Genomic DNA, 23,273 nt, shown 5'->3' on the forward strand with positions numbered 1-23,273 from the left:
CAGGTTTAAGAGGCAATTAAGACCATTGTCTTCCCAAAAACATTCAGTGCTCTTTTTGCCAATTTGCTGAGAGTATGGATACTCTCAGTAATGCAATGATGTCCATGGATTTTTTGACAGGAAAGTTTTAAAATATTTGAGTTTCTGAAATATGAGATAAAAGTTTTTGTTGTGGTGCTTGAGTGTTCTTTCTGTTAAATCCAGGTCTCAAACCAGGACTTAAAAATAGTTAATGTATTTTGTGAAAAGGGAACAGATTGATGGGAAAAAAGTTAAAGAAAATTCTCCACATTTTGGAAACAGAGAGCAAGCCCAAGGACTGATTAATGCCTCCCCACCTGGGTTGTCATCTGCTTCCTGGGTAAGGAGAAGAAGCAGGAATTGGTGGGCCCATTCCTTCAAGGATTTTTGTTGACACATTGGCAAGGCTCCCCCTACCGTACTCAACAGAGTGAGTACTTAATCAGAAATAGAAGAAGCTTGTCTTTATAATTTTTTTTAAAGTTCATTTCATGGTCTGAATATCTTTTTCATACTGTTTGAATATCTAATTTTTAAAAAAGCAGCAGTTGAATGAGAGATGATAGATAGCAGACAGAAACAGCAGACATCTGTTTTGTTCTCTTTGTTCCCATAAATTCTTCATAATTTTGCCTTAGAAGCTGTGTGTGCCCATTTCTGACTCTCCCGCTAGAAAGCTCTCTGCGGACATGGATTGATTCATAATCCTCAAATCCTCCCATAGCACCTTGCATGTAGTAGGCCCACACTAAGACTGGGATTAAAGAAAGTGCCAGAAGCCGTGGGAGCTAACTATATTCTGAAAGGTTGTTCTCTTCCTCGTCACAAAGCACTTGAGGAAATTAGTTCTTATAGTACAATAAAATCTCCTTAAACAATCCAGTCTTCATGATTCTTACATGATTACCGTGATTCCTATCATAGTAATTATACAGAAATTTGTCTTTTTTGTTTGTTTGTTGTTGTTTTTTGTCTATAGGAGACAGACTAAAGTTTGAGTTGTTTGAGTTTAGATGAGAGGAGTTACAGGAAACGTGAAATGTGATGCACTGTGACTGTTTTTCTTGAGTGATCTCTCTTTAACAGAAGCAGACCTTGGGAAGATTTGTTGCAAGATAGCTGTATACTAATAGGTAGAAACAGAAATGACTATGAAAACCAGATGTTTTGTCTCGGTCTCTCTTCAGAAACAGAGTTTCAGTGTTGGCATGTATCATTTTTCTCTTGTTTACCCACACTGATTAAAGGGCGTTTATCTAGTGGTGTGCACAATTGCTGTGTGCAGTACTCATTTGCATGCTCTTGCCATCATGGTCTCTACACAACATGATATTTCTGTTGGCAATTTAAGTTTATTACTTCAGAAATTGTCATATTGGAAATCCAGGATGTGAGCAATATTTATTTTTATTTAAAATTACTAGGGGGGTTAGACAATATCTAGTTTCCTGACTGACAAGAGGCTTTACAGAGTTTCCCCCTAATTTTCAAGGACATATTTGTATTACACATACATCTTAACTTGTTATTATTGTAGGATTTTATTTGCTTTAATTTAGAAAATTCCAGGCTTATTTTATTTTGTCTTTATAGGACTCTAAACTCTTCTCCTTTGAAAATATCCAAAAGATCTTATTTGTGGTTCTGATCCTAGACTTATTTGGTTTGTTTTAGACCCTAAACCATTTATATAAAGGATAAAAAAGAATTGATGATACGGTTTTAATTTTATTCTGTTTTAATACTGTGTAGTCTAATTTATGTTGTGGTATGTTTTTTCCCAGGTTCACATCCAGCTCTCAGAGTGGCACCGTGCAATTTTTCTCCCACAGGCCTGGCTTGCTTATATGAATCGAGCTTACCATGCCATTTTACAGGTAATGAAGCCACAGAATAGTTTTTGCTGTAGGGGAGCATCTCCTTCTTATCTCAAATTTTACTGCAAATATGTATTTAATATAAAAGCAGTTAGGAAAATAGCACCATCAAAAATGCAAAGGTTATTTTTGCTCATAAAAGAATGTGAGGCATACATATATAACTGCCCTTGAACTCTAGATGTCGATGCCCCCATGTGTGTCCCATCCAGAGCTCTCTCCTGCGCACTGCTCTTCTCTGTCCTGCTGCTTTCTGACCATCTCCCAGATGTCCCCCGTGGCTGTGCTATAGCACCTCCGCTTGAGCACGTCCCAACCTGAGCTCATGGTCTGCCCTCACACCTGTGCCTCCTCCTCAAGCTGGACTCACTCAACGTCTCCAGGCTTAGCTCATAACCCTTCCCCTGAATTTTGTGTCTCAGCCTTGCTAAATTTCTTTGTTTTCCAAACTCAGCATGTCTTCCCTAACCTCTTGACTTTTACACGCTGTTCCTTCTGTGGCAGGCACTGCCATTCCCTCTGTGCCCACCTCATTCCACACTTCCATTTTATCTGGGAAGGCACCTGTGTGCCCCTCCTCCCTGGATTGTATGTCCCTCTTATGTGCCTCCTTAGAACCCATGCTTCCCTTTTTGAAGGCCCTGTTCCCTTTGTTATTCATCTGGGTTCTCCCTCCAGTCGTCTCTGCTCCTGAAAGCTAGGAGCTGTATTTTCTTCTCTGTTTTCTCTCTAGAACCTGACATAGTGTCTAAAACATAATAGGTGCTAAGTAAATGAATTATGCTCAATTTGACTTCGTTTAATCCAATAAGATTATAAGCTATAGTTTGTGAATTTTTAAAATTAGAAATAATTTTTAATCAGTTTGGGAATATATGAACAGTTAACAGTATAAGAAAACAAGTAACTCCATCCTTTTTCCTAGCTTAAAATTCATTTTTAAGGATGATAGAAAAAACCTGCTGGTGCTTAAGTAATGTATGGCCCAGAGTAAGAATTTCATGGAGCCTCAGGAAGTGTGGTGTTATGGTTAAAGGTAACAACTGTCCCAAAGGATGGTGGGGGTTGTGGTAGGGGGAGGACTAAGCATCTGAGCCTTGGTGTTTTCATCTTAAATTAAAACCTTGCTGCAACATATTTTATTGAGTCTTGAATTTATAAAGTACTGGTGCTTCTTCAGAGATTCTGATTCATTAGAACTGAGTAGGGGACCAGGAATCTCCGTGTTTACCAAGCTGCCAGGTAATTCTAATGCAGTTAGTCTATCAACCATACTCGGAACAACAGTGTTTTAGATGGCTGCCCAAACTACACTGGAATCCGCATTTTAAAGATGTTCCCTTGGAACTGTTGTTTCCTTTGGCTCAGCTTACACACTTTTTATCCTCAGCTGCATCTGGGCACTCAGTTTTGAAGAGATGCACGAGGGAATGGATGCCTTAGTCATATACTTCCTTAACCAATTATAGTTTTTATGCAAAAAGAGTGAGATTGCAAGTCAGAGTAGGCACTTTTTCTCACATTCATTTTTCCCTACATAATTTTGTGGTGTTTTCCTTCACCAAACATTTATGGGGCACTTATACTGGCCAGGCCCTGTGCCAGGTGTGTGGGATACAAAGGGGAATAAAGTCCCCCTTCCTGTCAATGAGTTCCCAGTTCAGTGTGGGAGACTAATGTGTCTGCTAGCAATCCCAGTACAATGTCTTTGATGCTTTAATAGAGGATGTACAGAGTACTGTGGGTGCCAGGAGAAGGCAAGAATAACTCCTCCTCCTGCAGAACGAACTGAATTTTATTTAGCTCTTAGCATAAGGAAGGCTAAATTGAAAGGATTATGGTATAACTCAGGCAGATGACTTGCAAATGATCAAAAAAAACCCTCCATGTTGTTTTTTATAATAAGAGCTACCATTTATTGAATAACTAGTATGTGTCCAATACTGAACGTATATTATTTCAATTAATCTTTACAGACACCCTCTGAAGTGGGTGTTGTTAACCCCACATATAATGGGATTATAGATGGGGAAGCAGGGTTAGATAGGAAAGCAAAGCAAATGGCACAAAACCCAACAGGCAGTAAATGAAAGAATTGGAGCTTGACCCAGATTTGTCTGACTCCAGAGCCTCAGTCTTTTCCACTGCATCATGCATTTTCTCTAATACTGTCATTAGTTGTAACAACAAATAATGCAAATTGGCTTAATATTTTAAGAGACAGATCTATTTTTGAAAAGCCAGCTGAGTATTTTTAGTAATGCAGATCAATTATTCTGCCTTTCTGCTGTTGTGGGTGATGGTGTGTATCTTTGTTTATTTATTATTTAAAATCTGTTTACTTTGGATTTCTAATAAGACTAGTTCCACTGAGAATTGATGACAGAAGTATGGGCTATAATAAGAAGATTCTCAGTATTATTTCAAAGTACAGCAATGCTTTTTAGGCTATCACAGTTATTTGGAAATACACTGATTCATTTTAAATATTCAACAAGTTTTTTAAATGAGTCCACACACTTAAATAGAATTTATGTTATCTTAGAAGAGTTAGAGCAACTGCCAGACTCCTTGTCTATATCAAGAATTTCTGTCCTGGAGGATACTACTTCTGTATAGAAGTTATAATTACTTCCATCTGGTGCTAGACATATTTTGTAGCATTAAACTAGAGGATCATTTAGAGGAGCCATGTTTTATTCAATTAGGCCTAGGAGACATGCTAAAAGGTACATTCTACATTATTTCCTGGAGGTTGATTATGATGTGAATAAGTTTGAGATCTGAACACTACTAGTGGCTTTTGCTTAGGCATCTGCTTCCAGCCTTATCTAGTTTTTCCACCAGATGTGGGATTTTGAATTATGAGAATATCAAAGTGGTTGACATGGGCAGGTATTGGGATTTTTTCCCATTAAGATGAAAAATGCAGATACAAGTCGATTGACAGTTCAGAGTCCATTTTGTAAGGAGCTTTCTACAGCCAGCTTTACCTCACTTGCCCTTGTGGGATGCTGAGGAGGATAAGGTCTCCAGCCTTTGTTGTAAAGGGCTCTTAGGATTGTGAATATGACCTCAAACAGGGGAGAGGAATTAAAGCAGGTTGACTGCAGACACTTGTTTCCTGAGTTGGTCAGCTATGCTGCAAAATAATCTGAAATCAAAAACCAGGGTCAGGAACTGTGACCCCTAGTAAATTACTCTCTGACCATTTGTAAGGGTTGTTTGTTTGTTTGTTTGTTTTTAATGTGTAGGTTTGGAGCTAGGTGAAATTGCTCACTATAATCAGCAAGCCCTTGCTTGCATAGGCTGGAGATAAGAAAAAGTAAGAGGGATAGATAGGTTAATAACTGGAATCTATAGGCAATCCAAAAATCTCAATTCAGGTGATCATTTCAGCCTTTTCTCTCCCAATGAATGCTTCTCCCCTTAACCACAGCTGTTAACCAGAAGCAGAGGTGACTGAGTTGAATGCCACTGGATCTCCATCACCAATAGGTGGAGAATTGGAAAGCAAAGATTTGGATCTGACTAAATAGCCTAACATGGACTGGGTGGAAGGGTTAGAGAGACATTCCAGAAGAAGGGCTTGAGAGGAACAGAGTCTCTGAGAAAGAAAAAATAAGAAATTTACTTAGTCACAATAGAATGGTTATACTGGTTTATGGCTACAAGAGAGATTGGAAAAGTAGACCTTCTCAAGAGGCTGCACATAGACTAGCTTGTGTTGTGTTTATTTCTAAGCTGATTTTAACCTCTAATATCCTATTTCTTTTTCGGAAAAGCATTATAGAAAGTAAGTGTTTTAGGAGTAAAGAGGCATAATTTAAGAAGCATAATGAACAGAGGCAGGCAATACAAATTATTTTCTTTTTTGCCTACCCTCCTGGGAGGCCAATATCAATGTTGAATATTAATATCAATATCTTGCCAATTTGATCACCTCTGATACATTGCTCTAAAAGACAGAGGAGAGAATAAAAGGGCCAGGATTCTATCTTTGAAAACATGGAGATAGGGATGGCTATTATTGAAACCATGAAGGATGTGAATAGAATGCCCATCAAATCTCAGAGTACCTGAACTGGTGAGCCCAGGGCATTGTGTGCTGGAAGCTGTGCTAAATAAAGGACTCTTTAAACTGATAAACCAGTCCTTGCCTTCACTGAGCTCACAGGCTAGTAACTGAGGGTATATGAGAGAAATACAAGGACATGCAACTGTATAGTCTGGATATTACATTTTTGGGAACATTTTGCTCTATGAGAGTATACAGATTAAAACATGAATTATTTCAAGGAGGATTTAGATATATTCATGAAAGATCATTTCATAAGAAAATAAAAGCGGAGGTGGGATTTTTTTACTGTTATTGATGACAAACCTGGTAATGGTAGCTATTATTTGTTACCAGGCACTGGACTAAATAGACACTTTTCACATTATTTAATATGATGCTCTAATACCATGAGATAGTTGTTAGCTACATTTTACAAATGAGGAAACTGAAGCTTAGAGAAGTGACGTTAGTTGCCCAAATTTACACAGCAAGTAACTAGAAATGGCATTAGATCAAGGCATTCTGATCCTAGAGCCCACATCCTTATAACTGTCAAGCTATACTGCCTCCCTCTTTGGAGGACATAGAGAGAGATACTTTTCTTTTGTGGAAAATACCTTAGAAGTCTAAAATCAATGAGAAAAAGACAATTAATAGAAAAATGGACAGAATAGGGAATCCAAAAGTCAATAAACATTTCAAAAGATGCTCAATCTCATTGATAAATAGTGGAATGAAAATTAAAACCATAATGAACACCATTTCACACCTGCCAGAATGGTAAAAATTAAAAGCCTGACAATTCTAAATGTTGGTGAAGATGTGAAGTAACTAGAACACTTATTTACTGCTAGTGAGAACATAAGCTGCAAATCACTTGTGAAAATGGTGTGGTATTACTCAGTAAATATAATATGCAATCTAAGTTCATGTCCAATTTAGGGTGCATCAATAAACCAGTATTTTAATTACATTCTAATAATGTAATTGGTGATGGACTAGAAGGGAAAGCGTCTGATGAAAATAATCCTGAGGGTGAAAAAAATAGAAAGGATAATAAATATTTGACGGCTTTGGTCTTAAAGGGATGATATTAGCTATATTTTTATTACATGGTAGAAGTTAAAAATTATGATGTTTATTTTTATAAGTTCACTCAAGAAATAGAAATGTAATGTACAGCTCTTTGAGAATAACTTTTGTTGTATATTACCTGAATCTTAAGTGTTGTATACTTATCCTTATTTTATACCATTCTGTTATAAAACTGGTGCCCAGACCCCAGTCTTGGTAGAGTGTCAGTTAAATTTATCAGCTGCTAACATAGGCAGATCATTGCGATATAGGGGATTTTTTGAATGGGACCTATGGAATTCAAATCTGCTTTTAATAGATATCTCCAAATGAAATGCTCTGCGCTAAATTTGCCAAACTTATAACTTCTCTGGAGTATACTTCTTTGGTGAATGTAGAAATACCTGAGCAGTGATGTAATTATCTCTCCTCACACAACCTCGTTCATAATCTGATATCCTATCAGGAACATTTAAGGCCAAGTGGGAAAGGAGACATCTGTTATCTAAGTGTTTTCCAAAGAAATGTCAAGATAATTTTACCCATAGAGTTTGCCTGCTGATCTATGCTGTGTTTTTGCAGGGAAGAATAGGAGAGCTGGAGCTGCAGTTAAAACATGGAAAGGAAGGACCTGAGGAGGTGGAATATAAGAAAAGCACAGCCTGGCTCTGGTAAGGGCATGGTGCGTCTGCTTGTTATTTGTGATGGGGAATGAACTATGAGGGAGTTGGGAATTTTAACTCCTATGTGAGCCTGAAGGAGAAAAGACTGAAGATCTAAGTGTATTTTCCATCCCCTCCCCGGATATGAAAAGGAGAGCTTTATTCATAAATTTTATGTTTTTTATTATTTTCTAAAGCAGTGTGGAAATGGTTTCCCCCCCCTTTTTCCCCTATAACTGATTATTTTATATACTTTTGAATGAAAAATTCTGTTTTTCCCACTCAATTCATTGCCTCCCTAACACTGTCCAGGAATACTCTTCCATTCCCCTGCTCCCCTCTCCCCAAGTCATCTTCATTATTAGGAGCAACTTTACCATGTCAGGGCTTTAGTTTCTTTGGCAGACACCCCCTAGTGAATTTCCACTATATTATCTGGAAATGTGTAAGTGCTGGCACATTAAAAGCATTTTAAATTGTTACATGAGTTGGGATGACTACCTTGTCAGATTAGCATTGCAGCAGCCTAAATCTAAGTAAAGTGCTCAGAATCTAAATAGGTTTGCCTGCAGCCACAGTTTTCTTTAATCTAAAAATCTGTTCAAAAGTTACTTGATTTTAGGTTTTTATTTACTGACAGTTGGCATATGTAGAAAATCGGAAGCTGTGTGTGTAATTCTATTCTGCTACATTTTCTAAATTTTTTTTAAAAATAGCAATGCAGTTTAAAATGTTATGACATTGGATTTAAGATTAGAGATGAAGAATTTGGATTTTTCTTGCTATTTGCTATTATCTTTTACATATAGTTTTAATTTCAACTTCTGAAAATGATAATCTGGTGGGGCTGGTATGTTGGCTATACTCTCCAAAATATGTAGAGACATGCATGGAATGAAGGATATAAGAAAAAGATGGAAGTCAAGGATAACTCCAAGATTTTGACTCTGAATAACTAAAAGTATGGAGTTCTCATTTACTAAGATGGGAAAGACTAGAAAAGCAGGTCTGTGTAGGGTAGAAATCAGGTTTGGGACTTGCTAAGCCTGAGATACCTAATTAGATCTCCAATTGGAGGTATCAAGTAGGTTGTTGACTATATGAGTCTAGAGTTCCAGGCTGGAAATATAAATTTGAGAATCATCAGCATATTGACTGCATTTAAAATCAGTTTGCTGGATGAGATCCCCTATGGAGTGAGTAAAGATAGAGAAAAGGTCAGAAGACTGAGCCCCAGAGCGCTTTAACATTTAGAAGTGGGGAAGATGAAGAGGGAACCAATAAAGCTCACAGAAAATTAGTGATCAGTGATGTAGGAAGAAAACCAAGAGAGGATGGAATCTTAAAAGCCAAGGGAAGGAAGTGTTTCAATAAAGGAGCAACCAATTGTGTCAAATGCTGCTCTGAGGCTGCAAAAGATGGAGACTGAGAACTGGGAATTAGATTTGGCCTCTTGAAAGTCATTGGTGACCATGACAGGAGCTGTTTTGGTGGAGTTGTGGGGACAAAAGCCAGATATAGAGGGGTCTAGAGAGAGTAGAAGGAGATGAACTAGAGTCATCAAGTGTGGACTACTCTTAATTAAATGAGTTGTGATGTATAAGGAGCAGTGAAATGGGGCAATAGCTGGAGGGCTTTTTCTTCTTTTAATCTGGTGGATATTATAGTATGTTCCCATGCTAAGGGGAGTAATACAAGTAGAGAAGGAAAAATTGGTGATGCAGCAAAGATACGGGAGTAGGTGAGAGTGGGGAACTAGTCTACAAGCAGAACGTTTGGCCCTGCATAGAAGTATAGACAGTTCATCATTTGTAAATATTTCACACTGACCAATAAAAGAATACATTGAATGTACTATACTCCTTTTAGGAAAACTGAGATTGGACAGTCGATTTTAGAGAAATTTATTGTCAAATGGTTTTACAAAATACAAGTTTAAGGTCTGTAGGAGCAGTCTGCAACTATCTGAAAACTTGGCTCTTAAGAATGATGCATTCTCAGAGTGCTGAATAGCTAAGATTTTCTTATATTTCAAATGAAAATATTTATGAATGCAAATATAATTTATATTTTCAAAAATTTTATATTTATAAAAACTTAGAATTTATGAAACAAAGTATATAGTGAAAATATCCATGATAGCATCTTCAAAATGTAAATTTGGCGGTCAATGATTGTTTTTTACTTTATCTCAAGGGTCTTATATTGAAAAAAATTTTTTATTCTGTAAATATTTGAATTGAGCATACCTTCCTTCAAATAAAGACCATATATGAGAAACCCACAGCTAATATCATCCTCAATGGTGAAAAACTGAAAGCTATCCCTCTAAGAACAGGAACCAGACAAGGATGCCCACTGTCACCACTCCTATTTAACATAGTATTGGAAGTCCTAGCCAGAGCAATCAGGCAAGAGAAAGAAATAAAAGGGATCCAAATTGGAAAGGAAGAAGTGAAACTGTCACTATTTGCAGATGACATGATTTTATATATAGAAAACCCTAAAGAATCCACCAGAAAACTTTTAGAAGTAATAAACGAATATGGTAAAGTTGCAGGGTACAAAATCAACATACAAAAATCAGTTGCATTTCTGTACACTAACAACGAAGTAGCAGAAAGAGAAATTAAGAATACCATCCCATTTACAATTGCAACAAAAAGAATAAAATACCTAGGAATAAACTTAACCAAAGAGGTGAAAGATCTGTACACCGAAAACTATAAAACATTTCTGAAAGAAATTGAAGAAGACACAAAGAAATGGAAAGATATTCCGTGCTCTTGGATTGGAAGAATTAACACAGTTAAGATGTCCATACTTCCTAAAGCCATCTATAGATTCAATGCAATCCCTATCAAAGTTCCAACAACATTTTTCACAGAAATAGAACAAAGAATCCTAAAATTTATATGGAACAACAAAAGACCCCGAACAGCTAAAGGAATCCTGAGAAAAAAGAACGAAGCTGGAGGTATCACACTCCCTGATTTCAAAATATACTGCAAAGCTGTAGTAACCAAAACAGCATGGTACTGGCACAAAAACAGACACACAGATCAATGGAATAGAATCGAAAGCCCAGAAATAAACCCACACATCTATGGACGGCTAATCTTTGACAAAGGAGCCAAGAACATACAATGGGGAAAAGAAAGTCTCTTCAACAAATGGTGTTGGGAAAACTGGATAGCCACATGCAAAAAAATGAAAGTAGACCCTTACCTTACACCATGCACAAAAATTAACTCCAAATGGATTAAAGACTTGAATGTAAGACCTGAAACCATGAAACTTCTAGAAGAAAACATAGGCAGTACGCTCTTCCACATCGGTCTTAGCAACATCTTTTCAAACACCACATCTGACCGGGCAAGAGAAACAATAGAAAAAATAAACAAATGGGACTACATCAAACTAAAAAGCTTCTGCACAGCAAAGGAAACCATCAACAAAACGAAAAGACAACCTAACAATTGGGAGAAGATATTTTCAAACCATACATCTGATAAGGGCTTAATCTCCAAAATATACAAAGAACTGATGCATCTCAACAACAAAAAAACTACCAACCCAATTAAAAAATGGGCAAAAGACCTGAACAGACATTTCTCCAAAGAAGATATACAGATGGCCAACAGACACATGAAAAGATGTTCAAAATCACTAACTATCAGGGAAATGCAAATCAAAACTACAATGAGATATCACCTCACGCCCGTCAGACTGGCTATAATTAACAAGAGAGGAAACAATATGTGTTGGAGAGGATGTGGAGAAAAGGGAACTCTCGTACACTGCTGGTGGGAGTGCAAACTGGTGCAGCCACTATGGAAAACAGTATGGAGATTCCTCAAAAAATCAAGGATCGAACTTCCATATGATCCAGCTATTCTACTGTTGGGTATTTATCCAAAGAACTTGAAAACACCAATTTGCAAAGGTACATGCACCCCTGTGTTCATTGCAGCATTATTCACAATAGCCAAGACTTGGAAGCAACCTAAGTGCCCATCAAGGGACGAATGGATAAAGAAGATGTGGTATATATACACAATGGAATACTACCCAGCCATAAGAAACGATGAAATCCAGGCATTTGTGACAACATGGATGGACATTGAGGGTATAATGCAAAGTGAAATAAGTCAGAGGGAGAAGGTCAAATACCATATGATTTCCTTCATTAAGTAGTAGATAATAACAACAATAAACAAACACATAGGGACAGAGATTGGATTGGTGGTTACCAGAGGGGAAGGGGGGAGGGAGGAGGGTGAAAGGGATAATTTGGTACATGTGTGTGGTGATGGGTTGTAATTAGTATTTTGGTGGTGAACATGATGTAGTCCATGCAGAAATAGAAGTACAATGATGTACACCTGAAATTTTTACAATGTTATAAACCAATAAAAAAATAAACTAAAAAAAAAAAAAAGAATGATGCATTCTCAGAGTGCTGAATAGCTAAGATTTTCTTATATTTCAAATGAAAATATTTATGAATGCAAATATAATTTATATTTTCAAAAATTTTATATTTATAAAAACTTAGAATTTATGAAACAAAGTATATAGTGAAAATATCCATGATAGCATCTTCAAAATGTAAATTTGGCGGTCAATGATTGTTTTTTACTTTATCTCAAGGGTCTTATATTGAAAAAAATTTTTTATTCTGTAAATATTTGAATTGAGCATACCTTCCTTCAAATCCATAAGTATAATTACTTTCTTTTAGCTTCAGAATTATTTTATAACCAACATTTTTAATTTTATTTTATATACATATATAGTGACTGTTCCATTACCTACCATTTGGAAATAGTAAATTGCTATTTTGGTGAGCTCTTGTGCAAAAAAAGAGAGAACATCTTAGTCGGGTCAGGCTGCTGTAACAAAAATACCGTAGACTGGCTGGCTTAAACAATAGAAACATTTCTTGCAGTTGTGGAGGCTTGGAAATCTAAGATCAAGGTGGTGGCAGATCTGGTGCGGGCCTGCTACCCGGTTTACAGATGGCTGCCTTCTCCTTGTATCTTCACATGGTGGAGAGCAAAGAGAGAGAGAAAGCAAACTCTCTGGTGTCTCTTCTTATAAGGGCACTAATCCCATTCATGTGGGCTCCCCCCTCACCACCTCCCAAAGGCGCCACCTCTAAATACCATATGTTGGGAGTTAAGATTTCAACATATGAATTTTGGGGTGACACAAACATTCAGTCCATAGCAGAGAATAGTATAAAGGACACTTGTATACCCACCGCTCGGTTTAAGAGATGACGCCACTACAACACTGCCTGCACATCCCTCCTCAGTTACATTCACCTCCTTCCCCGCCTCCACTAAGTGACCTTGCGAATAGGAAGATGAAACTCTCTTTGAAGTAAAGCCCTTATTACAGTTCTTTCACCTTACACTAAAATTCAACGTATACAGTTTTAAGATCTGGAGTCATTGCCAGAGGTTCTTATTAACTGAGGAATAAGCAGAAAGACTGTGTTTTTGCTCTAACATAGACTGTCATATCTATTTTCCATCTTTGTTGCAGGGTCCGAGACATGTTGACCGATGAGATCACCAAGGCAGCTGCAAAGTAAGATGCATTTATTCTCTTAGCAAAAATTTTCTATCGACATTTTTTTCCTGGCAGGTACACACTGTTTCTCCTTTTAGGGTATTTCATAACTCTAAGAATTTTGAAGGACTTTTCAATTATTTTTTTAAAAATCAGTTAGTATGCTGTCTCATATTAAGTTAGTTCTTATGACGTGTCTTTTTGTGAAAAATACAGAGGAACCAGTACCAACACAGAACTTTTACATCAGAAGTCACTGAGGTTGTGTCCTTATTGTGCACCTAACAAAGTTCCCCGTGCTTAGACTTAGATTTAAAGGATTCTAATTTAGTTTGGAGGAGGGAATAAAAGAAATCCTTGCTAATGTGAATTATGTGGGTTCTACAAATAGATTATTAAATCTCAATTGTGAGCCAGCAAGTAAATCAAAGTAGTACTTTGTTTCATTCCCTTTGTATTATTGGGTCCAGGGTATCTAACAATTGAATTTTTAAATACCAAAATCTAATGTGAAGACCCAGTAAAAAGGCAATTTCAGTCATATCCTTATGATTGTTTTAATAAAAATAACTTGAGTATTACTACTTTGAAGCTTTTTATTTATCTTAAGCCAACTCTCACTAAGAAAATTATACCCTAATGAACTTGCTTGAACAGTCTCTTCAGGTTCCTTTGTTAAGGAGCTGACTAACTGTTCCTGGCAGTACGTTCGTGTCAGTTATGTACACTTCTCCATTCCACCACCGCCTGTAGTTGCTGCTATGTCTGTCTGACTTCCTTTCTTCTTATCCACCAAATAACAGATATACCTTTGACCTAGAAGATTTCATGTGTCATGAAAGTCCCTATTATCTAGAAATATTTAATTGCAGTATAGTTTATCCCTATCATGTCCCAGAACCTTCTGTAGCTAAATAGGTTTTGCCTGAAAAAAACAAAAACATGATCTACCTTAGAGTTAGCTTTCCACCAGTAATTTCTTAAACAGGCACTTAACTGTGAAGTCTGATCTCAGTCCATGATCACTGCTCAGCCTCATGTCTTCTGAATAAAGGGAAGTAGAAGTGGTAGTCCTCCCCTGCACTCAGTTCTGTGGGAGGCACTGGGAAATATCTGTTGACATATCTGTTGACAAAATGAACACTAAAGTACAGAGAGGCTTTGATAGGGCCTCATTTGTGTCTGCTTATCTAGTTTGGTGAATTGCAGACACAGTGGGAGAGCACTCAGCTGCGGATTGGAGGGGAGGGGGTGCTGGGATGAGGGGGCTGCCTTTGACCTTTACCTTTCACAGTTTGTTCTATTATGTAGTCTACTTATATCCTGTTAGAAACAGTGCTCTGACATTTGCAGCAAAAAGCTTGAATGCTGAAGAAACTAGCAGCTTTCTATTAAAACAAACTATAATTTTGCCTCTCTAGTAGCTTTTGCATTTTCCGTTCTAAAATTTCATTTCAACAAGACTTCAATCTTCAGATTTGCAGAGCATCGTTTCATGACTAATACCTAAGAAGAGTGTGTTCACATTCTCAGTGGTGCAGAGTAAAAATAATTCATGTTCTCATGGTGTTACCTTTTCATCAAAAATTTCAAAGTATTTTATAGACTTTATCTTATTAAAGCACTCCTGGCAATACTAGGCATGACAGCAAGTGAATAGGAGATAGTTAAGGTCCAGAGGCTGAGAGATTAATGATCAGGTAAGGGAAAAAATCACTCGGCTGCCCTCTCTTCATTTTTTCCCACTGGCTTCCTCCAACCATGTGAGGACCCCATCACCACCTCCTGCCAGCTTGGCCTTCTGTTCCTTGGACCATGGCTGCCACAGGCTGGTTTGGGCCAGTGCAGGACTGACTTTGTTCTGAGCCATAAGTCAAAGACAGGAAGTTAAGCACCAGTCACAGGATTAGACTGATTTGCTCATTGGAGAGCATTTTTAAAGCATCAGGGATAGGGCTAAGGGAGAATCAGAACACAGATAAAACCTGATGATTGATGTAAGTGTATTTTCATTGTTACTAATTAAATAGATTTGAACCTGAAGATAAAAATCCCCAAAGGATTGGGTCACTTTACTAATATGTAACGTAACACTGTGTCCCTAAGAAAGCATCGTTGTAGCTCATCCTTCCTCGTGCTTTTTAATTAGGTTAATGGCATCAGTTTGTTTCAAAGGACAGTTTAATTAAAATGTCAGTGGTGTTGCCTAGATAAATGCTGTACTGATGCTGACATTATGCAAATTAGTTACTACTGCTGGACTGGTAAGGGATAGTTATATGATCAACAAAGTGATGAGTTTTTGGTGAACCAGTTGTAGATTTTCACCTGGCCAGTTCCTCCTCGAATTTGTTTCACTGAATGTGTATTGAGTGTCTTCTCTCCATAAGTCACTGTGCTAGGCATGAAGGAAACGCAAAGATGATCAAGAGCTAGTCACATTACCTTTGTGAAATGTGTAGCTTGGCCTAAGCATGCGTTGTGTGGACTGTGGACTAGTGTTTTCTATTCAAAGATTAATTCCAAATATATATTTAATCTGCATCTAAAAGTTTAATTACCTGTGGCTTTAAATACATTTTTCTGTATTTTACAAGAGTACTACATGCTCAGGAATGCCAAGGCCAGTGAAACTTTTGCAATAAAATCATTTTGGGCACTGTTCTAAAACTGAGGCTAAATTTTCTTTCAGAATTTCAGGATTAAAAAGATACCTTTTATGTTATTTTTTCTAATATCCTTGTTTTAAGAGATTTGATACTCGGTTTCTGATGACCATCTAAGTTTTTCTACAGGGCGATAAAAACTGAGGATCTAATTCTCAGATCACTGAGAACTTAAAACTATTTTTGGTTTAGCTTTAGGGATTCATGACCATTTTGTAGCAGGACAAAGAGATAATATCAGAAATAAAAGATTTAATTTTGGTTTTGTTAAATGATTTTATGGCTAAGGCACCTAGGAATGCCCAGATCTTGCCTTGCTTTCTGGTCTGGTGTACTATCACTAGCTATATGGGGTCCCCAAAATGCTCACTGCAAAAACTAGGTGGAAGCCATCTGCTTAAACCTCAAGTCTTCCTTCCTATTTTCTCCCCCACCCCATCCCCCCATATAAATGTTGTTGTCTTATCAGTTTATAGGAGGGATGAATTAAGGAGGGGTGAACAAAATGACCAAGTTTGCAGAGCAAGCCTTCGCTGAGCTTAACCACCCCAAGGGTGGGAGAGAGCGAAGGAAGGAGGGAATGGATGAACAGATAGATGGCAGCTGGAAGCAAAAATGCTAGAACACTTGTATATACTAACCTTGTAATACCCACTGACTCACATGTTGTCATCACTATGGCCTGGGACTGGAGGTACTAGGCTTGCACGGGCAGCAGGGCTGGAAGTCGTCCTCATCCCATGTATCTGTTCTGTTCCTGCACTGGGTGAGCAGGGAGTGGTTCTTGGATGTATACACTGATTCAGGTTCATGTCTCAAGTCCACATTTGGGAAACATTCTCTGTATTTATGGGAACCCACAATTGTAGGACTAACTGAGAACTGAACTATCTGATAGTATGGGTGCTCTGTTCACCTGAGCTCTGTTACGACAGAGTTGACAAGCCAAGAGCATTTCATCAGTGTCCCACCTGGGATTTTATTCTATAGGATCACCTTGGAATTATGGATTAATACTAAATGTAAATTTTCAAGTGGTAAGTATATTAAAAAGGTTCAGTTTTCTTGATACTAAATTCAGAAGTCAAACTTAATATTTTTTTGCTAATATTAGAAAACCACTATTTGGATGATATAAAGGGGCAACTCTCAATCCCGATAGTCTAAAAACCGGACTTTTTTGCATCTTATCTAGGATCTCAAAATTATATTACAAACTGACTTTAAGATTGCTGGCTTTGGCATATTGAGATAAAGTGGGGGAGGATAATGATGACTAAGGAAAGCTGCCAATGTGTCAAGTTGCTAGTAAAGTGTGCTGTCTGAAGTGGTTCACTAGAAGCTGGTTCCACACACCAGAGCTTTAGAAAAGCCAGAGGCCGTTCTGTTCTGCTGGTCTCATTCACATAACTGTCCTTGGTTGTGCTTTCAGAACAAATCGATAAATTCAAATTGGCCAAAGATGACACAGAAGAAGACAGCTTAGGAAATGTAATGTCAAATGATGAAATAAAAACTTTAGGAAGAAAGAACTTAGATATATGAGCTTGGATTTTTAAGTGACAAAAAGCATAATGACCATTTATAAGAAGAGTTAAAAATCAGCACTAGTGTCAGAGGAAGGAAAGAAGCTGCTGGCATCCGGGAACAGATAGACCTGCGTTTACAAGGCTCTGTGAAGGAATGGAAGTACTTTTTGACCTCGTCTACCCTCCCCGTAATAGCGTCTTCTCTTCTCCTCATTAATACCCCAAAATCCTCTCTTGGAATTTTTTTCTTTTTAAACAGGGAGAGCCCAGTGGTCAAAGGCAACGCATTGTTAGCCTTAAGCAGCCTTGCAGTCGTCATATCCAAACACGAAGCCAGCCTCTCCTCAGACTCTGAGGGGGTCCTGGAGGTGAGTGAAGGGTGATGTGAACGAGTTGGGCTTTGGTTGTGTAACATTTGAAAAGTGAGAAGCCTGGCCCTAAGTTTGTGAGGTTAGAGTCTATGACCGCTGCACCAAGTTATGCCTTTACCCTGTGAGCCTCAGTGTCTTCTAAGACACTTTTCTTTGGTGCTTTTCTGTTTTGCTTTCTCCATCAGAGTTAAGTGGTCATTTCCATTTGAAGGTACCAATTTTATGCAACAGGGGTTGTCTTTTTTTGATTACATGAGTGGTAACCAATCTTCGGAGGTTAACTAGGCTTACTGAAAGTGAACAGTGCTGTCAAAAAATGATAAATAAGCAGTGTTTACTGACTGAAAAAAAATTGTACTTTGCATTTTAATTGTAGATGTCAATGACAAAGTGCCTATTCATTTTTGCAAGGCATTTATTTCTTAATTAAACATGTGGCGAGCTGGCCAATGTTCATTTCCAATGTACTTTTTCAGATAATTCATATCTGTCAAAATAAAAAGGCATGGATTTATTCTTCTTTTAAGCCCCATTATCTAGTAGCTATTATTATCTGGAGACAATATAGCTGAGTGGTTAAAAAACATAGGCTTTGGAGTAGGAGAGTCTTATATTTAAATCCTAATATATGCACTTACTAGCTCTATGGCCTATTGTTGGTAACTTTCCTTTTCAGAGCCTGTTTCCCCATCTGTAAAATGGGGAAACAATACTTTCCAGACAGGATTGTTGTAAAGATTAAATGAATTACGTATGTAAAGCACAATGGCTGGTAGATGCTAAGCGCTCAGGAGTAGTAGCCATTATCATCAGCATCAGCATCTACATCAACACTTCTTATTGCAAAAACTGGACTTTTTTTTTTCTTTTTTTGCTGAGGAAGATTCGCCCTGAGCTAACATCTATTGCCAGTCTTCCTCTTCTCTTTTTTTTTATGTGTGCCGCCACCACAGCATGGCCACTAACAGATGAGTGTAGTATTGTTCTGTGCCCAGGAACTGAACCCCAGGCTGCCAAAGCGGAGAGCACCAAACTTTAACCACTAGGCCATCAGGGCAGGCCTCAAAACTGGACTGTTTTGGGGCCTGCCCTGATGTTCAGCCCGTCTCTGTCCCCACAGAGTGTCTTATGGGCTGTCTGTTCACTTTTTTCATGGTAGGGTTTTTTGGTTGCATGCAAAGAAACTGACTTATTTAAATAAAAAAGGAACTGGAAGAATAGGGAATTTGGAGGCCCATGGAATTGAAGGTGAAGCTTAAAGACTGGGTTGGGGGAAGAACAAGAACCAAGGCAACTTGGAGAGTCCAGGTACAGGTACTGATGAGCCATCTCAGCGGACCCCGCCCACTGGGGTGGATCAGCTCTGGTCATTTACTGTCCTTGCATCAGTCTCTTAAGATTCAGAGTCCCATGGGTCCCGTGCCCACACCTTGGGCAGGGTAGGATGGGGAGCTTTTTTGAGCAATTCACCCAGCTTCAAATCACAGAGGAGGGAATTCCCCAAAGGGTACTCTTACCAGTAAACAAGAGAATAGATGTCATGGGGCAAAAACTACAAATATGTATTACACGTGGGGAAGGGAAAGAGGCCAAGGAGTTATTGCATAAAGGAAGAAAATGTAGTTACCATATGAAAATTTAGCTTTAAACTCAGAATCTTATTTTAATGATGAAAAAGATGAAAAATTTTAGAGAGGAAATGTTTCATACCCTTGAAAGAGCCGTGCCTTTCAAGAGCTCTGCCTTTAGCAGAGGCAACATGCTAAGTAGATCTATGACTTGGAAGTTAATTCACCCTTCTGAGATCCCTTCGTTTTGATGTTATTTATGTCAAACTACCAGTTGTACAGGTAATTTGCCCCAGTAGTAACTGGGGGTCTAGCTCAGAGTTTGAGTTCCAGGCTTTCTTATTCTTTATTCCCCTGCCCTTTTTCCTGCACTGTAACACATAGTACACAAAACATTGAGAAGCCCACAACACAAAGGTGGGGCTTTGCTTTTATTCTTGATGACCTTGCCCTTGACTGTTACTCAGTAGAAACTCAAGACCTCATTATTTGGTTAAAGTTGAAGTTTTCAAACTTCATTCTAAATCTGCATATGACCCACAATTACAGATCTTAAGAAGAAGACCTTTGATTCAAGGAACTAATTCCAAGGAGATACTCAACACTGCATTGACCTTTATAGTTCGCGTCACCTGTTACCCTGTGTGTTAATGAATGCTTTTGACGTCCGTGGTCACAAATGGTTTTTAAAACCAAGTTCTCTTTTTAATGAGTTGGGTTTTGTTATTGTTTTGTTTTGTTTTTTTGCATTCTCTTTCCTCTTTTCCAAACTGAAGATCATTTATGTTTTCGTACCTAATTAGTTGGGCAAATGTTGTGATGATTCTTGAATGATAAATATATGGTGAGAGTAAGCAGAAATGCTAGAGATGGTGATCAAAATTTTGTAGGCCGCTTTATTGCCTCCTTTGTGAAATGACAAGTCATAGAAATGAGAAATTTTGAGTTGCTTTCTCTGCACATCTCTCCCTTTACCCTCCACATTATCCTCCCTGAACACAGGAGAGCTCTGAAGGGCTCTCGGATATGTTCTGTTCTGCAACCTCCATCCTTTCACCTCTGCTAAGTCTTGTATAAAGGGCAGATCTTATTCCTGCACAGGTAAAGATGTGTATTTGTCAAATACCTATCCACCTCATGCAGTCTGGCAGGGGAAGTTCACTTTTTGATAATAGCACTTCACTCTTTAATACACCAGGGGGTTGTATCCTTGGTCTAGAAATGATGTTTAGGTGTTTTTCTTTTTTTCCATTATCGTTTCATGTTTTTCTTCATCTGCAGGTTCAACCTAATTTCCTTTCAATGAAAGAGTGGATTTTCATGGTGTTTGATACTCTTCTGGTCATTGTGGATAGTCATTACCAACCCAGAGGAAGACTTTTCTCCTGGTTTTATTATGTAAGTCTGAGGAATAAAAAAGATCAGAAAACTTAAGGGTTGACTGTTTTCGTATCAATTGTTCACATGAAATCCATGATAGAGTGTAATGATTCTCAGCCTTAGCTGTACAATAGGATCGCCTGGAGAACTTTAAAAGCATATATATGTATTTAAAAAATACCGATGGGGGGGCCGGCCCCGTGGCTTAGCAGTTAAGTGCGCGCGCTCTGCTACTGGCGGCCCGGGTTCGGATCCCGGCCACGCACCGATGCACCGCTCCTCTGGCCATGCTGAGGCCGCGTCCCACATACAGCAACTAGAAGGATGTGCAACTATGACATGCAACTATCTACAGGGGCTTTGGGGAAAAAAAAGGAGGAGGATTGGCAATAGATGTTAGCTCAGAGCTGGTCTTCCTCAGCAAAAAAGAGGAAGATTAGCACGGATGTTAGCTCAGGGCTGATCTTCCTCACAAAAAAAAAAAAATACTGATGGTAGGCCTCACCTCTGATTTAATTGCTCAGGGATGGGCCCTGGGTGTCAGCATTTTGGAAGCTTTCAAGGTTATTCTAACATGTAGTCAGAGTCAAGAGCTACAGTTGTAGTAAAATAAACATTGGCTGAAGATGGGGGATCCCAAGTTTCTAGTCAATGGTTTTTTCATTTCAGGGTATGTGACCGTGAGTGGTTCACTTAATCTGTCTGGACCTTTGTTTCCTTTTTTATAAAATGAGGGGATTGAACAATGTTATCTATAGTAGTTGTAGCCCTAGCCTCACCTCATATTAGTTTTATGACTGTTGATCTGACGCTTACTTAACCCATCATCGTATTTTCTTATAAAATGAAGGTAAAAATGAATGCTTTGCCAACTTTATAAAAGATTGTGGGGATCAAATTATATAATTTGTGAAAAAATATTTTGAAAACTGTGAAATACTCTATAAATACGAAGTAATATTGTTGTTGATCTTTAAAAAGCACCTGTTACTTCGTCATTCTCTTTCAACATGCTTATATCCTAAGATTGGAAGCAAACTGAAAACATACTTTTTTGTGTGTAGGTTTCATTTTCCCTTTACTGGTTGTAGTCCATGCTTTATTTCTATCTGTGTGGAATAATATTTTGGTTCTACTTTATCACTATCCGTTGCTTAGGGAATTACAGTGATCATGGGACAATCAGCTGAGTGGCAGAGGATTATAGTTGATTTGAATAAAAATATAGCACAGGTCCTGAACTGTTGCTAAGATTATGAATTTAGCCAGAAACTCCATTGCCTTAGATCTTCTCTGTACAACGTTTTGTGTGCCTCTGTCCTCCTGCCCTTGGGAGGACCTGGTATGTATTCATCTGGGGCTTAGGGTTTGGAACTAGATTTTTAACTTACTTGAGGACAAAAAATGACTTACTAGGTAATGTAGAATAAAATTGGAGAGTAGATTCTGCTCAAAGAAGTACTTTCTTTACGATGATTTGTTTTCTGTCAAAAGTATTCTTATTTTCTTTAATGATGTATGAAAAACTTGTTTTGCTTATATGGAAGTCTTTGCAATAGCTGTCTGGTTCAGATATTCAACAGGACAGGCTATTGTATTAGATTTCTAATAATACTGCTTAGTTCTTGCAAACCAATAAAAATAATCTCCTTACTAGCCAGCTCAGGATTGCCTCTTACGTTTGTGATTTTTGTATTATTATACTTTTTCAAAGCCCTGTTTCAAAAGTCACTTCTTTTATTTCTGGCGTTCTAGCAGCCGAGTCATTCTGAGTAGTACATTGTCATTACAATGGTGCTGTATTAACTTAAAGAAAACCTTAACACATGTTTCATTTTTATCCTTAAAGTACTAAGGCTTGGAGAGCCAATGAGTATAGAATTAAAAACACTTTTTAATGTGCTTTGACTGCAAGGGACAACATGGCCTTTACGGTGTGTCTGAAAATTTGAAGTGGATAATAGTGAGGAATGATAGACGGGCTATCTTCCCTACTTGAGACATATTTATAAATGTATATAATGTCTGGTGGAGCTCTCACATGAGATTCTTTGTAGAAGCTGTTCCTATTCAGCTGCCCTGTCATTTTATTAGGGCTGTGATTCATTTCTTTGCCCATAATTACGTATAGGAAGGAGCATAGAGCTTCCCATTTCATTTTGAATAGCTGGTTATTGCTTTGCAACCAGAGGCTTTTAGGATTTCAACTTCCTTTTTAATTAAAAGGAATTAACCCCCTGTAGGAAATAATCCATCTACTGGGAAGTGTTCCCACCAAAAATTTTGGCAGATCTGCCAATAGTTCCCTGTTCTAAACTTACACTTATTCTTCCATACCAAACTTAACCTCCTCCCTGCCTTCTTTCTCTCCCCCCAGACTCCTGGCTTTCTGGACATTTATAATGTGGCTTGGTGGTTTCTCCAAGCTTGGATAGCTTCACTTTGGGTTTTTCATTATATACACATGTGGGCTTTCAAAAACACT

General features: G+C 38.0%; 1 protein-coding gene across 1 annotated transcript in view; it reads left to right on the forward strand.

The window, feature by feature from the left end:
• FOCAD (focadhesin) overlaps positions 1–23,273 on the forward strand; it is a 269,185-nt gene that overhangs the window by 189,929 nt on the left and 55,983 nt on the right. The window contains exons 22-26 of the mRNA XM_058565883.1: positions 1,806–1,898; positions 7,615–7,703; positions 13,248–13,292; positions 17,729–17,837; positions 20,690–20,806. Coding sequence (XP_058421866.1) covers positions 1,806–1,898; positions 7,615–7,703; positions 13,248–13,292; positions 17,729–17,837; positions 20,690–20,806 — 453 coding nt within the window. The remainder of the gene's footprint in view (positions 1–1,805; positions 1,899–7,614; positions 7,704–13,247; positions 13,293–17,728; positions 17,838–20,689; positions 20,807–23,273) is intronic.

The sequence above is a fragment of the Diceros bicornis genome, chromosome 22, assembly GCF_020826845.1.
Source record: "Diceros bicornis minor isolate mBicDic1 chromosome 22, mDicBic1.mat.cur, whole genome shotgun sequence".
NCBI lineage: Eukaryota > Metazoa > Chordata > Mammalia > Perissodactyla > Rhinocerotidae > Diceros > Diceros bicornis.